The sequence below is a fragment of the Dipteris shenzhenensis genome, chromosome 18 (assembly GCF_047967505.1).
Source record: "Dipteris shenzhenensis isolate YYH24624 ecotype China chromosome 18, Dip_SZ_1.0, whole genome shotgun sequence".
NCBI classification, from domain to species: Eukaryota; Viridiplantae; Streptophyta; class Polypodiopsida; order Gleicheniales; family Dipteridaceae; genus Dipteris; species Dipteris shenzhenensis.
Genome location: NC_141613.1, coordinates 53,878,249 through 53,896,282, shown reverse-complemented (window position 1 = coordinate 53,896,282; position 18,034 = coordinate 53,878,249). Strand labels below are relative to the sequence as shown.

The 18,034-nt window shown below is 44.5% G+C and overlaps 1 protein-coding gene across 2 annotated transcripts in view; it reads right to left on the bottom strand.

Annotated features, from left to right (window-relative positions):
• The window catches only part of LOC147891425 (choline-phosphate cytidylyltransferase 2-like), a 125,323-nt gene that overhangs the window by 53,911 nt on the left and 53,378 nt on the right, over positions 1–18,034 (bottom strand). For both annotated transcript variants that reach the window (XM_087389317.1, XM_087389316.1), the window contains exon 6: positions 12,198–12,278. In XM_087389317.1, coding sequence (XP_087245443.1) covers positions 12,198–12,278 — 81 coding nt within the window. The remainder of the gene's footprint in view (positions 1–12,197; positions 12,279–18,034) is intronic.

Genomic DNA, 18,034 nt, shown 5'->3' with positions numbered 1-18,034 from the left:
TCACAGTGATGTATGTGGTCCCATGAGGACTCTTGCATTGGGTGGTTATCTCTATTATGTCACCTTTATTGATGACTACTCAAATTACACTTGGGTTGAAACCGGCCTTCAATAATTCAAAGGGCAGTAAAACTAACAAGTAACCAGTCAACACTGTTACATTAACAATTCCGCAGAAGTATTTGTGGCAGATTGGGAGTTAGAGTGGCCCTACACCAAGACAAAGACACAGATTGGCCCCAAAACTTGGCGCCCCTTTCGGTATTTCTTTAATTAAGTGAGAGGCCCTAAAATCCAATCCAAGCTCTTCCACGAGCCAACGCACAACTCCTGCTAGCTTTTTGTTCACTTGGTCACGTGGTTAGCTATACCAAGCACCCTTGACCCAAATGCCTGTACACACAGCCCAAAGCCCCTACAAACAGCCCACGTGAGCTCTGTAGTTGGCCAGCTCCAACCCCTACTCTCACCCATACAAACTATACGGCAGATCTGAGAAAACGGTTCAGCCTTGCCACGAGAGTGTCCTCAGGTGCACCCAAGAGTACCACATGCACTTTTTGGGAGCCAATTCTCTCGTCTGTACACAATACTCAAGGAGTAAATGATTCGTACGACTGTTTGTACCAACAACCGTACGGCTCCATACCAGCAGCATTAGCTCCCTGCATTGATTCCGTACCATGGCCATTTACTCTCTGCACTGTCCGTACAGCCACATTCAATGCCTACACAGCCATTCTGTACATCCGTACGATGTCAACCACATGCACGTGCGATCATCTACGCAAGGAAGCCAACCCTTGCACGTACATTTATGTGCGGGATTCCGCGCATAGCCTTCGATATCTCGCAGCCCTCCGCGTGAGGTATTTCTCAACGCCTCGTTTCTTTCTTGCAAGCCCCCATCTCCGTGAGGACGACTCCTTTTTTCCGTCGGCATCAACCTTCTTCTTCAGGACCCCCTTCCCCGTTTTTCTTCAAGAGGCCTTCTAAGGCCTTCCTTTCCAAAGAGGGCCTTGCATGGGCTTGCCACTTGGCATCCCACATTTTAGGTTGCCCACTTGGCAGCCCACGTTTTAGTTTGCCCCCTAGCCCTAGTTGGTCAACACCAATGACCAACTTAGATCTCATTTGCCCCTTGCCCCCTCTAGTGGGACCAAACCAATAACAAACTTAAAAGCCTAAGGTTCTTTGGGATCCTCTTAGCCCTAGACCTTTCATTTGGCCCCAAGGCACAAATGCTAGGGGTTCTAGCACATCGAGTAACCCTTGACCTCGCCCCTTGTTTTCCCAGGGTCCTGCCAACACGCATGCCAACATGCATGCGCCAAAAATCGTGACATGGGTCGATGGTTTAAAGGAAAAGTCAGATGTGATTAAGCATTTCCGACACTTTGTGGCAAAGATTGCGAATGAAACAGGACTCAAAGTGCAGACATTACGCACGGGGGGGAGTATATGTCTTATGAATTTGAGGCTTATTTGAAAGAGAAGGGCACCCATCAGCTTACAGTGAGGCTTACCCCTCAGCAAAATGTCAAAGCTGAGCGAAAAAATCGAACTCTTATGGAGATAAATAGATGCATGTTTACAAGCAAAAAGTTGCCTCACCGGTTTTGGCTTGAAGGTCTCATGTGTGCCAACTATGTTTTGAATCGGGCTCCCACTAAGGCTTTGAAAACAAAGACTCCTTGTGAAGTTTGACATAGGAGAAAGCCTCAAGTATAACATTTTCGTGTGTTTGGATGTGTTGCATATGCCCATGTGCCTATTGAGTTTCGACATAAGCTGTCACACAAGGCACTTAAATGCATATTTGTTGGGTATAGTGCAGAGAGCAAAGGTTACCGTCTCTACAATCTTGATTCACGCAAGATTTTTGTCAACAGAGATGTAATCTTTTCAGAAAATTCAGCACATACACAAGCTGAATTTAATATGCCAGCTTCTTCTATATCAAATGATGTTTTTAGGGGATTAATACCCATCGCTTTGGGTTCTGCATCTGACTTCTTGCTGAAAATCAGCATTTACAGCAAGCTCCTCCTATTCCACATGCCCCGATTCAGCCACACGCTGATTTAGTTCCTCCACAAGACGTGGAAGATGCTGCCAGGCAAGAGATTACAGAAATACACTCAGCCAAAACTGTTCCGAATTGGCTGCTCCAAACTCTCAAGAAGAGTAGGCTTGATGCTCCTTTGCGTGGCGGAACTCGTAGTGCAGCAAGGCACGAAGGGGGTGCTCTTTCTGTTGAATCAGCTTATGCAGGTACTCTTCCTGATGCGGAAGGTTTTTTATACTTTTGAAGAAGCCAAGGATTATGCAGTCTATTGAGAAAAATCAGACTTGGAATCTTGTGGATTTGCCACCAGGAAAGAATGCCATAGGTACCAGATGAGTTTTCAAAGTAAAAAGAAAGTCAAATGAGTCCATTTACACGTACAAGGCACGGCTTGTTGCAAAAGGCTATGCTCAAAAGAAGGGCATTGATTATGCCGAGACATTTGCTCCTACTTCCAGGATGACCACTATCAGATTAGTTTTTGCTATGGCTACACATTTTGCTTGCAATGTTCATGAGTTGGACATAAAAACAGCTTTTCTTAATGGAGACTTGTTGGAAGAGGTTTATGTCAAACAACCTCTTGGCTTTGAAATTTCAGGTAATGAACATAAAGTTTGCAAGCTGAATAAAGCTTTGTATGGGTTGAAACAAGCCCCATTTACATGGTACTCCAAGATTGATGCCTTCGTGACCAGCAACGAGCTTCACAACAGTCCAACTTAAAGTACCCTCTACATCAAGACCAATGGGGGGGATATTTTGGTCATCATTCTTTATGTAGATGACATGATGCTCACAGGGTCACATGAAGAAAAAATTGCAGATTTTAAAGCTGAAATCCCTTCCACTAAAAATAGCTCTAGGAGCCACATTTGGCTAGCAGGCTTGGAAAGCAAGCAAAAAAGTCCAAATTTGCTTTCAGGGCTGTTTTTGGGACCACAGAAGAACAGAGAGAGGCAAGTCATTGGCTGGGAAAGAGCTCCAGGGCTATTCTATCACATCGGTTTGCTGATTTTTTACTACCAGGGCAGTCTGTGGGCTGTTGGTGGGCTGCCATGGCTGCCAGAAGCTCAAAAACGAAGTTCGTTTTTGTGCCAGGAGCCTCTTGATCAATTCGTTTTTGCTGGATGCCTATTGTTCATGCCTTCCCAGCCCAAAACTGATTCACACTTTTTCCAGGAGCTTTTGAGGCCAGAGCCTATCAAAATCGCACATTTCCAGGGAGTTTGGAGCTTCCAAGCAACTCGATTTGCTTCCAGACTTGGCGATCCTCTTCTAGCAAGTTTTCCAGGGTTGCTTTTGCAGATTTTCACCTGCCAGGGTGCCAGAGATCTTGCCAATGAATTTCGTTTCTCCATGCTTGCTGATTTTCCCAGGGTTTCCAGAGCTTTCCGATCGGTTGATTGCTTTTCGGGAGCTTTTCTACTGCCTCACAACCTTCAGATCCTTTTGCTTTGCGCAGCTCGTCTTCATGTTTGCCAAGAACAGCCAAGTGTCGTTGTTTTGCTGGCTTCTGTCTTGCTAGGACTCCCTTGACAGGTATTCAGAGCTACCAAGACATGTAGCGCTGATTTCTCTCTTGCCAGGGCTCCCCTAGTGGGTATCAGAGCTGCAAGGTTAGAACCCTCAGCCAAATTCGGAAGAAGGGCTGCCATGGAATGTTGCACTGGACTGGGATGCCTTTTCTGAATTGCATCACACGACGGAAGTGCCTGTGCTCAAATTATTCAGTTGGTTGTCTGTGGGCTGATGCACTGTGACGCCATTCTTGTATTTGCAAGCCTTTTGAACAAAAGATAAAGAAATACAGAAAGGGGTGCTAAGTTTAGGGCCAATCTAGTGTCCGGTGCAAGGGGGGCGATCTAGCTCTCGTGTATTGTGTTCTAAGTTGATTTTGGTTTGCTGTGGAAAGTTCTAAGTGGATGTAAATTAAGTATTTGCTAGTTGTTATCTGTTCAATGCCCTTTGGAGATCCCGAAGGCCTGTTTCACACAGCATGTATAGACGCCGGATGTACGGGCTGAAGGCAAATTAACGCACAGAGCAAGTACGAGCACCGAAATCGATATTTGAAGGTAAGAAACCCAAAAAACGGATTGTTGGGGCTTTTCAGCATTTGGGGTTATTTTGGGGCTCCGAAAACACGAGTTTCAAAATCGAAACGTTTTGTACCTTTCGGACCTACCCAAAACGCGTTTCGGGCCAACTACGATCGATAGCTCATCAGAACTCTTATATATCTGACTATCACAAGGCTAGATATTTGTTATGCCATAACTTCACTTGCACAGTTAATGGCAAATCCAAAACGGTCTCATTCAAATGCAACCAACGGAAGACAATTTGAAATAGAATATAGAGTAAGTCATCAAGGTTGCACGGAATCCGAATACTATGACAGTGACTACACAAGAGATAGGAGATCCACACAAGGATATGCATTTTTCCTTGGTCAAGGTGCATATTTTGGTTGTTAAACATGCAGCCAACTATTTCTCTCTTCAACAAAAGCAAAATATAGGACACTCACAACAGGTGCATGTGAGGCTATATGGCTCAGAAGACTATTGTCGAAAACCGATTACTTTGATGAGACAAAGCCAACAACAATATGTGATAATCAATCAGCTCAAACACTAGCCAAGAATCCAGTATATCACTCCAAGAAAAAGCACATTGATGTCACAAAGTACTTTATCAAAGAGCGAGTGTTACTTGGTGACATAAGCATCGCAACATTGTGACAGCAAAGAGAGTTGGAGATATCTTTACCAAACCACTTAGGAAAGAGCTTTTCGAGAAACACTGATAAGTTCTTGGTTTGACTCACAGCAAGAATATCCCCATTAAAAGGATGTGATGGAAAGTAATGTGCAGACCTTCTTCCATTTTCCATAATCATTACCTAGAGGGAAGGCCTACTTCACGATGTTAATCTGAGGGAAGGTGTTGAGAATTCATCTCAACATCATGTGTTCATATTGTGCATAGCACTAACACAAAGTGTCACAGGGACGTGAAGTTACGAACCGTGACTAACTTTGACTTAGGGGACTAGCCCAAGGGAAGCCACACTTCCCAAAAGTCCCTAGGTGCACTGAACCGTGACTAACTTTGACTTAGGGGACTAGCCCAGGGGAAGTGACACTTCCCAAAAGTCCCTAGGTAGGGGCAAGGCAAGGTTTAGAGGGGTCATAATGTTGGGCCCTAGGAAACCAATGTTTCATTGGTTAGAAGGGTTAGGATTTAAGTGTGAGGGGCAAACCGGTTTTGTGGGGTTAGAGCTTTAATGAGGGGGCCACATGGCAGCCCCTCATGCACACCTACCCCCTTCCTCCTTCCAAGGCTAAGGTACATGATGTTTTTCTCACTTCTTGCTTCCTTGACGCATTTCGAGATCGCCTTCCCCCACGTTTCTTGCTATTGCACGCATTTCGAGGCAATCCGTACAGCTATACACACTGTAGGTGCTAATTCCGAGGAGGATGTATGGTTGGTTTGCTTGGAGTGGCATGCGCTTTTAGGCATCTTCAAGGCTATACGGGACAGTACGGTTGTCATGTACGCTTCCCAAGATGGGCTGTACGGACAAAACACTTGATTGGCACGTGAACCAAGGTGGCTGAATTGCATTAATTGCTGGCTGTATGAAAGAGGCACGCATCCCTAGGCTGTTTGTACAGGTTGATTGCACGCTTCCCGTGGTAGTTTGGTGCTGATTTTGAGACTGTTGTATGGCTGTTTTCTGCATATCATTCGAGGTGCATGCTTCCCTAGGCGGATCTTGCAGGCTGTGTTGATCTCTTCCTCCTCCTCCTACCCGCGATCCTCCTGCTCTCTTCTTCTCTCTGATTTCCAGCCCGTTATCACTCTCTTCCTTCCCTTCACCAAGCTGCCAATTCCTCATGCTAGTCTCCACACTTGATCTGTTTTTCCTGGAGGTGTTTCGGAAGTCAGTTGAAGCTAGTTTGAGTTCTCTTGTCACTATCCCTTTCATGTTCATTGCATTTAGTGATTTTGGAAGCTTGTTATTGCTCCATTTGTTGTTTGGAGCTTCCTCTGGACCTTACAGGCTTAAGCAGACACTCAGTTATAGAGGGTGTGCCTGGGAGAGTGCCAGAGGGGCAGTGTATTGCATTTGGATGCCTTGGGGCTGCTTGAGCATTTTGGGAAGTGTACGGATGCCATGTCACTAACAATTGGTTACCGTCTTTGTGGAATGCTTGGACACCTTTACAGTTGGTCATGGACAAATGGTGAATGCCTTGGCACTTGGGTACTAGTGTGTACACTAGGATGGAATGCAGGTTATAGCCAAGGTTTGGCTTGGACAGTGGAATTGCTCATGGGGCAGAGCATAAGGGTGAGCCCTTGTTGTATGTACAAATCTCATTCTTAAAGAAATAAATAAATACCAGAAGGGGCACCAAGAGTTTGGGGCCAGTGTGGTGTCTTGTACTTGGTTTCATTGAGCAAGGGCGCTCTAGCCTCCATCCAGTTATTTCTCCAATTGTTTCTTAGTGGTATTGTTTAAAGTTAAGTGGTTGTAAATGATGCAATGTGGCTGTGAATAATGAATATGCAATGCAAGTTATGGTCTACTGCTCTTTAGGAAACTAAAGGCCGGTTACACAAAGTGTGCTAAAAAGGCACAAGGATTGGAAACCCTAAAGGGGTATAAATATGTTCATTCTTTTCAACTAATAGTGTACAATTAGTCATTTGTGGTGTGCTCTCTAGCTGTGCCATGTCTCCTCATCTCTACTCCCCTCCTCTCCTCCTCTTCAAATTTGTTCAATTCCCCCTCACCTTCGCTCATCCCTAGCTCACCTCCGCTCAGTGCCCCCTCAACCTCTGCAAACCTCCCATTAACCCCCCCTCTTCCATTGCCCAGCCCTCCATTCCTCTCCCCCTCACAGTCCTTCCTCCCATCGTTCCTTATAGCTGCCTCGCATAGCTCCCAGCACCCTCCCAACCCCCCTGCCTTGTGGCTTGTAAAGGTACATAGTGGCAGTCCCCTCTTCTTGCCCCCCCCAACCCGTAGTTGCGCTAAACCCCCAGCCCAATCCCAAGGTTTAGTCTCAACTAGGGGGTACACTCATAACCATGGCCAATATGGAGCAACACGCTCCCTAACATCTCCTTCTCCTACAACCTCACCTCCTGCCAACAAAATCCTATATTCTAGTTGTTGTCTCGACACTCTTGATGGTAATTATAGCAAGAATGCCGCAATAGAGGCAAAAGTGAACAATAAATTTATTGCAACAGCACTCAAGTGTAAAAAGAGTACAACTGAAGTGAAGTACAAGCCTATGAAGCCTAGACTCATGTTATAAGAGTTGACTTAGTTAAGAATGAACTAATGACTAGAAGTAACTACTTCTAGCCTACAAGGCCATACCATTAGCTAAACCTAACATAGCCCCCTCCATGGTACTCTGGAAACATCTCAGAGATACCTAGAACTCATGCCATGCTTGCACATGTTCATCCAAAAGGATATAGCAACCTATGGAAGTGGATGGTAGAATCATGTAACAATGTAATCAGTGGAAAGCTTGCGGAAAAGCTTCAAATTTGGGTTAACAAAAGCGCCTTGGTGAAGATATCTCCCAAATTGTCTTGTGTTTAACATCCCCTGCTGATAGTCTCTCTTTGACAGAATGATAATGAACCTCAATGTGCTTAGTGTATGCATGAAACACTGGATTACGCGCAATGTAAAGCACTCTGACTATTAGTGTAGATAGTGGTGGGAGATGTCTGACTAACATCAAGATCTACAAGTAGTTTTTGTAGCTAGATACTTCCACCGTGGTTGTAAAAGATGCCCTATAGTCAGCTTCACAATTTGAAGTAGCAACTATAGGCTACTGTTTGCTGAACCAAGAGATGCATGAAGCACCAAGCATAAAAAAGTTGCCACTCTAGTGTCATAGCATCCTGCCATGTATGCATCATGCATGTATAAGTATATATATATGTAGAGAGAGAGAGAGACATACAATGTGATACATACTTTTCACATTTTCTCATAATTTGGTTTAAGTTGCTTATAAACTCCCTACTTTCCTTCGTTCTTTCACTTGTTTCACAAAAGATTTAATTTGTCAAATTGGATACATTCTAGTCTTATGAAAGGGCATCTGCGTGCGAGAGGGGGGGGCAGGGGGGGGCAGAGCTACGTTTATGTATGTATGTATGTTCGGAGAGAGACGTTTTTTTCGTGAAAAAACACACAAACTTTTTTTTTTTGTAAAAGAGAAATTTCATTCGGAAAAATGTGATTTGTCACGAGGACATGAAAAGTGATGTAAAGTATCTTCGTAACTCAACCTACACTTAACCAAGGGTTAACCATGGTTAAGTGTTGTAATGGTTTGGCTGTGAGGGACTGGCTAGAGGAAGTGCACACTTCCTAGAAGTTCCTAAGGGCAAACTCTAGGTGCACCACTAGGTCTTAGGGGCTAGGCAAAGGCTTTAAAAGAGGGTTCTAAAAGTTGGGCCCAAGGACAACCAACGTTGTCCTTGGTATGGGGGTTAGGCCTTTAATGAAGGGGCAAATGGCAAGGAGGAGGTGCCATTTGTCATGCATGTGTATGCATGCCCTTCCCCCACCTTCCATCTCTCTCCCCTCACTCTCCCAGAGGTGTCGGACGTTTTCAGTTGTTCTTGTGTAATTTTTGAGCTGTTTGAGCTGTTTCAAGCCTGTTTTCAGCCGTTTTAAGTCTGTTTTGACTCCTACAGGTTCTAGCAAGCACCCAAAGGCAAGGGTGATCTTGTGGCAGGCCTAAGGATAGTGTGGATGCATGTGATAGCCTTGAGGCTGCCTTGAGCTTAGTTTGCTAGTGGTTTGGATGCCTGAATGCCTCTAAGTTGTGTCAGATCAGAAGTGAATGCCTAAGTATGCCTTGCCGGTGGGAATTCTAGTGGTGCACTTGGATTAGATGCCTTGAAGATAAGTAGAGGATTTGCAGAGAGGAACAGTGCAAGGTTGAACCCTTGTTGTAAAGCATTTCCATTCAGAAGCATTAGATAAATACCGTAAGGGGCGCCAAGGCATTTGGGACCAGTGGGTGCACTGTGTACTATTTTCATTGAGCAGGGGTACTCACCTTTGTTGTTGTTGAAGCTTGTTTCTAAGTTGTGCTAAGTGATTGAAGTGACTGAAGCTTGCATTGTGGCCATTTATGAAGTTTATGACTGAGTAAAAGAAGATCACTGCCCTTTTGTTTATCGAAGGCCAGTTTCAGTGGTTCCGTTGCTGGGACCGTCACCATCTTCCTGCAGAGGTGAGCCCTGGTAGTGTTGGGTGAAGGACACCTTCAGTGCAATTGTTGCTATAGCCATCAATCTTAGCAAGCATGTCACACCGTGAGAGGTCATTGACCATTTTAGAGCACGAGGGACAGGACAAAGACAAAGCATCAGAGAGCTTTGAAGAGGAGCACAGTACCAGGGGGGTGATGACCAGCAGGACAGTGGGGCTCATCCAGTCTCTCCTGAGCATGCCACGAAGGACTCACAAGATGAGGTAGATGAGGCATAGGAGTTTGATCCCAATGTAGTTTTTCAGCTACGAATGCAAAGTGTAGCGGGAGCCCTGTCGCAATTGCAGCATGTTATCACAGAGATTATGCAAGCTCCTCCCCCTATGGTTGCTTCCCCTGGAAGCAAAAAGTCATCTCAGAAGAAACATAAGAAGCATGAGAAGACTTCTAGGCATGTTTCTTTCGGTGGACAGCCGTCAGAGATGCCCTCGATCACCCCTGTAGCGGGTAATGCCAATAACTTTCATTCAGTCGATCGGAGACAGCAAGCCCTTCCTCAGCCCACGATGCATCCAGGATATTTCAGTTTTTCAGGCAATGGTGGCACCATCCGCAGAGGCACCCAGAATGCCAGGTAGCTTTATGGGCAGCACGCAGCCGGGAATGCAGAATTTCCAGCAACCTATGATGGGTGGAATGCCCCCTGCAAATGCCAATATCATGTACTCAAACATTGGGATGCAGACAGGAATGCCTGGGACAATGGGCAATACTTGGAATATGCCACAGATGCAGGGAGTGGGACCTGGAATGCCAAACCCCACCATGGGTACGGTTGGAATGGCTCAGAATGCGGGAGCAGTGATGCCCCCACCGTTTTTACAGCCCCCCGTTTATGACAATCTCACCCCTAAAGGCAAATTGAAAGATTACAAGGAGGAAGGGGCAACTGTCAAGTTTGAGACTTTCAATGGGATGCAGGACAGACAGCACTATTTCATGTTGTTTCTACTATCTTTCTAGAAACTAGTGCTTGTCTCTAATGTTCGATTTAAGTGGTGATTGTTGCAGGCTTCTTCCTTGTGGATTGGGCAAGCCAAGAGTTGAAACCTGAGCTTGAAGTCCTCCTTTTTGTTGTCTACCTTGCACATATGCTCTTGAGTCTTGTATCTAGGTCCTAGGTTTTCACTGAGTTCATCAGTTTGGAAGGTGCATTGCACCTTGGTCTTGTATCTCCATTTTCAAGAATAAAGTGAGCCTGGATAGGGGGGGGGGGGGGCGTCTTGGCCCCTCAATCATATTGCAATTTCCAATGATGTGACTTTGTGTTTAAGCTGTATGAGTCTTAATTCCAGCTTACTTGCAAACTCTTAAGTTCAAGTATATGTGTTTGACAACTCGCAATCATCTCATTCAAACGCCTCTGCAAAATCCGTTGTCTGAATTGATAGAAAGCACCGAGTAGTTTACATATGGGCTATTTCCCTATCAGCTAGATTTAGATTTAGATGCTCGTTGGGGAGAGACTAAAATGAAAATGTTTAGACTTCACAAGCAGTTGTAGCTTGAATAAAGAGATTTTGGACTACCTTTTGATTAGCCTTCTCCTGTAGTGCTAGCCTTCATCATGGCTGAGTCTGCCCTTCACCTCCGGAGTGCCGACAGAAACTCAGTACGAAGACTTTGTATAAATGGATGCTCAAGTATGTGTGGGTGTGTGGATTTGTATGTGTGAGAGCATATTTTTATACTATGGTCTACACCCACTGTTGGGCACTGATGACGTCAGTGGGGATGTCATAGTAGCTAGTCCCTGCTATGCATGATGGAGTTTATGGTTTTCAACCTTGTGAGTGACTATCATGAGATTGAAACTGCACTATGTTGTGTTTTTAGAGGATGAGTTTGGGAATGTTCCTGGATTCATCTACATACCCAGACCAGAGATGTCTTGTTGCCTTCCCTCACGAGGCACTTCGGCATAGAGAGCTTCTACTCAGGACGCAGAGACAGGCTTCCGACATACAATCTGGTCTCTCTCAGAGCAAGATTACTAAGTTTTTCCATTCAAACCATATGGACCACACAGCCCCTGCCGCGAGACCCAGAGTCCGAGACACGCCACACTCGACAGCGGACGGACATGCAAATTACACTTGGCGACCTCCCCTCTGTGTTGAGAGCTGGAGCACGGCCCATAGGAGTCATCGCCAAGAGATCGACACGCACTGCACCCACAAATAGCTGCCAACGCTCCATCACGGGCTACACATCATCACGATCTTGCCCTTCCCCTGAGTCCCCCTTGACACCTACACCATCATGAGGTCACATTGTACTTATGAGGATGATGTTTGATGACACCACTGATGCTACATGACTATGTATTTTTTGGACTTAGCATTCAGCATGGGCGATTATGCTCGCTTAGTAATTTCACCCTTCTGCTTGTTTATATCAGGTTTTATCACTCTCCCATCGGTCTTTCATAGACTTTAATAAACTTTCTTTCTTTTCTCTCTTCCTTTCACAAAGAATCGATCAATTATACCGTACAAAGATTTTCTAGAGGGCTCGACAACATAAGCCCAATGTTTGTGTTCATTGGATTAGTCATGGCATTTCTTGGGCAACCACTACCTTCCTTCTTTAGGCTGACTTTATTAAAGAAAGAGGCATGACCTTAAAACAATATCATGTCTACTTTAGCAATATGAAAAATAAATGGATAACATCCAAATTCAACCAAAACTATATAGAAGTACAGCTAAAAGAAAAATACTATACCAAACTTGGCAGCAAACTTATTACAAAGTTTACAATTTTCCAAATTAAATAGCTCAATATAGCACCTTTTGGCCCACCCGCTCTTGCTGCTCTTTCACCTTTTGGCGCAGCTTCGTGATCTCCATATTTACTCTTAATTGTTTCTCCTGTGGTTAAGAGCCAATTAATCTCTCTCTCTCTCTCTCTCTCTCTCTCTCTCTCTCTCTCTCTCTCTCTCTCTCTCCATGTGGTTAAGACACACAGGGGCTAGTAGTGGAAATGTTGATCCGGGGAGGCGAAAAGACGAAGAAAATGCTTACCCAGCTTATGAATATGGCACTAGAGGAAGGTTTCCCATCAGATTGGCAGCTTAGTAGGATTATACCGATCTATAAGGGGGAGATAACAAGATCGCAAAGAATTATCACACAATCATGCTGAGGAGCCTAATGGCAAAGCTATATGGCACTATCCTTGAGCAAAAAATCAGCAATTGGGCAGAGGTACAAGGAGTCAGGGCACCTTCACAAGCAAGGTGTTGTCCCAAACACTCGACAGTTGATCATCTGGTTGCCATAAGGGCTGCAACTCAAGGAGCCAAACATAAGAAAGAGGATGCCTACTATTGCTTTGTAGACTTCAAGAAAGCTTTCGATATAGTCCAAGGAAGAAGCTATGGGAAAGACTGGAAAGATTAAGTCCCTCAAGAACTTAGAGAAGCCACGTATCAACTATATGAGAGGGTTCTAGCAGACTTAGTGTCACTCATCTTCAAGCTATATCCACTTGCTTGGTAATTTTTCTTTTAAATTTCTATTTATTTTAAAATATTATGTTTTGCAAAAGAATGAAAAAGTCTTCCTTCTATTCCTTGAAGTCATGGGGGCTACGTCTAGCATTTGAAGGTGGACCCCCTTGCTTAGTGACCCGCAAGAGTAATGCCCTCCCTTAAGAGGGACATCAAAAATCACACTCCACCTGAGTACCCATTTCTAGGACCAATCGAATGCACAGATTGCAGACCAACCTAGCAACCATCCAACAGAATGTCTCATGGCCTTGGGTGTGAGCTAGGAAACATGCCAAGAGGCATGGAGATACAAGCTAAGAGGACAAACCAATAAACCTCTTGTTGAGGTCAAACAAACTCAAAAATGAGTTCAGAATAGGTCAATGTCTAGGACTACCTGCTAAGAACCCATCAGAGTCAATTTCAATAAGTTTGAATGTTTAGGGTTTTAAGATGACACGTGGCAGGCTGCAGGATGAGCTGGCAGCAAGGCCAGCTCGCCCAACCACTTGGCAATAGGGGGGGACAAGTGGCAAGGAGGAAGGGGCAAGTGTAGGGTCAACCCACCATTTGATGGCCTAAAAAAGATGCCAAATTGGGCCAGCCCAACCCCCACAACCTTGCTATCTTGGGCAGATGGTGGGTTGGGCCTATAAAAGAAGGGCTTCCTCTCCCTCAATCCACACAAATTCCCACGTCCAATTCTGTCCCTCTCCCTCCTTGGTGCAGCAGCCCTCTTCCCTCCCCCATCTTGGTACAGCCAGCCTCCATCTCAGGCCCTCTTGGTCGTGCATCATCTTTCTCTCTCTACAGTTCAGGCTTCTCTCTCTGCAGAAATCTTCCCCTCTCTTCACCTCTAGAGCAGAAGCAGCACCTCTTTCTCTTCCCCCTGCCTCGGAGCAGCATCATCACTCTCTCTCCAAACCATTACTCCATTCTAGGTCTTTCTCTCTCTAGCCTGTTTAACTTTTTCTGAGTTTTTCTCTCTCCACCCCCAATATCTCATCCATCCAAGCAAGAGAGGCTGCAATTGCACCAACTTCCAAGGGCTCCATAACCAAGGGAGCACAAGTGGAAGAGGAGTTTGAATCTGAGAAGTGTTTACTTGCAGCACATTTTTCGCATTGAAATTTCTCTTTTTCTAGAGATCTAGTGCATGCAACTAGCATGGGATGAAGTTGTGATTTTGCAGGCATCTTCCTTGCAGATTGAGGTGCCCCTAGAGTCGAATTCTCACTAGTTCTAGTTTTTCTTGTATATAGCTCAACTTGAGCATTCTTGTCCTGCAGTCATATCTATGTCCTCTCTCTCAAGAGTTTAAGTCCAAGTTTGTAAGGCGCATTGCATGTTTGTTACTTTCAATTGAGCAAATGCTCGAGTTTTGCAAACTCTCAAGTATGCAATTTCCCTCGCAATATGTATCCAAGAGCCTTTTGTAAAAGTCAGCAAAATAAATCTGTAGATCCTTTGTCTAAGTCATTAAAAAGCACAAAGAGGTTTGATTGGTATCAAAGCCTAGGTAGTGGTCCCATCCTCTGTGCTTTCTCTTGTCGAGTCCTTTCTTATTTGTTCTCTATTGAGTCAATCCCCCATCATGGCAACTCATGGTCCTGACCTCCTCCTAACCTCCATGAATTGAGTTTTCTCTTGTCCAATATAGCCCAGCAAATCCAAGTTCCGGAAAGTAACCAGGTGGGAACCCACGAATCAGGGCCCCAATCCCTAGGAAGAGGCCATGCAGACATCCATGACTCCAACAAGGAGGGTAAGTCATCTTCGGCTCCCCCTCCTCGAAGTAGAAAGTGGATCCCCAAAGTCCATCTCCTATAGGGCACACAAGGAAACGAAGATATGCTAAATATAAAGTACCCCTTGGAGACAAGCTCTTCAAGTTCAACAAGAGATCAGCCCGAAGTCTTGCTGGCCTGGATTCGAGATCTCAAGTATTTCTTTGAAGGAGACGAGTATGAAGGCCAAGCTCTGATTTGCGGCCTTACATCTGCAAGACCGTGCTTCACATTGGTGGGCTGCCATGGCAAGTATTGGACAGCAGGCCCATACCTAGAAGCTATTCAAGAAAAGCTGCAAGACCACTTCTTGCCCAAAGAAGATCAGCCCGAAGTCTTGCTATTCGAGATCTCAAGTACTTCTTTGAAGGAGACAAGTATGAAGAGAAGGCCAAGCTCTGATTTGCGGCCTTACATATGCAAGACCGTGCTTGCTGCCATGGCAAGTACTGGACAGCAGATCCATACCTGGAAGCACTTCAAGAAAAGCTGCAAGACCACCTCTTGCCCAAAGAATTCAAGAAAGAAAGAAAGACACCATCAACGTGGCTTTGAAGATGGAGAAGAAGAAGCCCTTCTCTAGCAAATGTAACCCCAAAGATAAGAAAAAGTTCCTGAAAAGACTCTTCGAAGGAGCGGAAGGGGAGAGCCTACCCGAAAGAACAAAAGGAGGGGAGTCAACCTCCTCTAAAGAAGAATGAAAGATCCTTCAGTTTTCTTTCTCCTCAACAACACCAAAAGCACTACTCTAAGGGAAGGTACTTCAAGTGTGGCGAACGAGGCCACAACTTCTATGAATGCCCAAAGGCCAACATATTCAACCCCAACAATAATGGAGGTAGCCCAAAGCAAGAAGACTCCGGTGGTCGACAATGTAGAGACCACTCCACAAAAAGAAGGGGACACAGGTGCGCTTAGTTTGCTCAAAACTTGGGATCGAGTAAAGGATCAATCTGCTCTTTTCAGCTGGATGGTGTTGCTACTCATGATTTATTTTATAAGTTGGCACATAACTTGGAGATAGCTTTAGAAGACCAAGGAGAAGCCCAGGAAACATTTGGGGCTTTCAGGAGCCAAGAAGACAAGGTATATCCTCTTGGTGGCAAGTTAAGGGTACACATTCAAGGGTACCTAGATCATTTATCTTTCATGGTGGCTCCAATCCAAGGGGCTGATGTGATTCTCGGGATACCCTGGCATAAGCAAGTCAACCCACCAATTGATTACACAAAGAACATTCTAATGGTTCAACATAAGGGTAGAGATGTTAGCATTTCAGCAAGAGTATCAGGAAACTCTATTCCTATGGTAAGTCATTCACGATCTTCCACTCTAGTTTAAGAAAATATATTCTTTCCTTACTTTTGACTGTGCAAAGGAAGATAATGAAGAAAGCTCAAATCCTCTTATGCAAGAAAGATTAAACTTTCTTAGGGAGTTTCCAAGTTGTTTATCTCAAGAACTTCCTAGTCACCTTCCTCTTGAAAGATCAGAAGATCACAAGATTGATATAGCTCATGGATCCTCACCTATGAATAGACCACTTTATAGAGTTAGCCAAACTCAACAAGATGAAATTTTTAAACGAGTTCAAGAACTACTGGATAAGGGTTTGATCCGACCTAGCAGCTCTCCTTTTTACTCTACTATCTTACTAGTCCAGAAGAAGGACAAAACTATAGAGAGCACATTAATTCACATGAAGGTGTCCGAATGAACCCGGCCAAGATATAGACAATTATAGAATAGACAGACCTAAGGAATGCTCATGAGATATGATCTTTTTTGGGTCTATGCTCATGTTACCGAAGGTTCATTTGGCACTTTGCTAAACTTCTTGCCCCTCTACATGACCTAATCAAGAAAACTATCAAGTTTAGATGGACCCAAAAAGAAAAAGAATCCTTCAACAATTTGAAGCATGCTTTGACGACAGGCCATGTGCTTATTACTCCTTATTTGGGAAAACCTTTCTTGGTAGCATCTCAAGCAAGTGGGGGCTGCTCTTACCGAAGATCAGCATGCGGTGGCCTATGAGAGTAGATGGTTAAGAGATGCTGAACTTCATCATGATATTTACGAGAAAGAACTCTTGGCTGTAATTCATGCTCTAAAGCTTTTGAAACACTATCTTTTAGGGTAACATTTCCTAGTAACGACCGATCATTAAAGTCTCCAATATTTCCTAAAGCAGCCTCTGATAAGAGAGAGACATATGAAATGGTCAACCTTTTTGCAGTCATTTCATTTTCAGATCTAGTACACTCCTGGAAAAGAAAATGTAAGTGACAAATGCACTCTCTCATAGACCAAGGATCCATCACATTTCAGTCACATACCATAATGAATTGACAAACGTTAAAAAAAATTTATGTGAGAGATGCTGATTTCTCTCAGATATGGGTAAAACTGGTAACTAGAGGCACTCATCATGCCTACCACCTCAGAGATGTATACTTGTTCATGCAAGAAAAATTATGCATAACAAAATAACTTAGATCCAAAGTATTGGAAGAATGTCATAATCCATCTTATGCTGGCCATAGGGGCATTATGGCTATGTTTGCAGCCATGGATAGATGTTTCTTTTTACCTGACATGAAAAAGGACACCATTGCCTACATTTCAACTTGTCTATCGCGTCAAAAAGCCAAGCATGACAAAGAAAACCCAAAGGTTTGTTGCAGCCTTTACCAATTCTTGAAGGATCTTAGGAACACATCACCATGGATTTCATTACTACAATTTCCAAGACAAACCACAGCCATGATATGATTTGGGTGATAGTGGATCATTTCAGCAAGCAAGCCCACTTTATTCCTTGTAGAAAGAACCTCAAATCACCTAAAGCCACACATTTATTTATCCGACACACCTTCAGACACCACAAGATGTGCATCGTACAGCTGTCGTGGTACCAAGGTCCCTAACCCTATGATGCGTGACCAATGGCTTACTACAATCATGTGAGCAAGAAGCAGAACCTAAAGTCTGAAAACAGATCCCACAAATCCAAAACACTCTTCTGGAACCAAATCATAGCAACTTCAGGGCTTTGGGGCAAATCGCAGCAGAGACAATGCCTCCCAGAGCAATTCGCAGCAAATCCAGGGCTTAGTGGAGGCAGGAAATCCAAATCGCAGTAGGTGTTGTGGCCCCAAGTGGCTGGAAAACAGTTCGCAGCAGGATTTCGACCTCAAAAACAGGTTTTCCATACCAATGTAGGCCATCTCCTGGTGGTTCTAGTGATGCCCTAAAAGCCATGGTATGTGCCTTGTAGGTATAAATATAGGCACTTGTAGTGTTAGTGCCTTTTAGGCCACATAGGACACTTAGTCCTATGTGA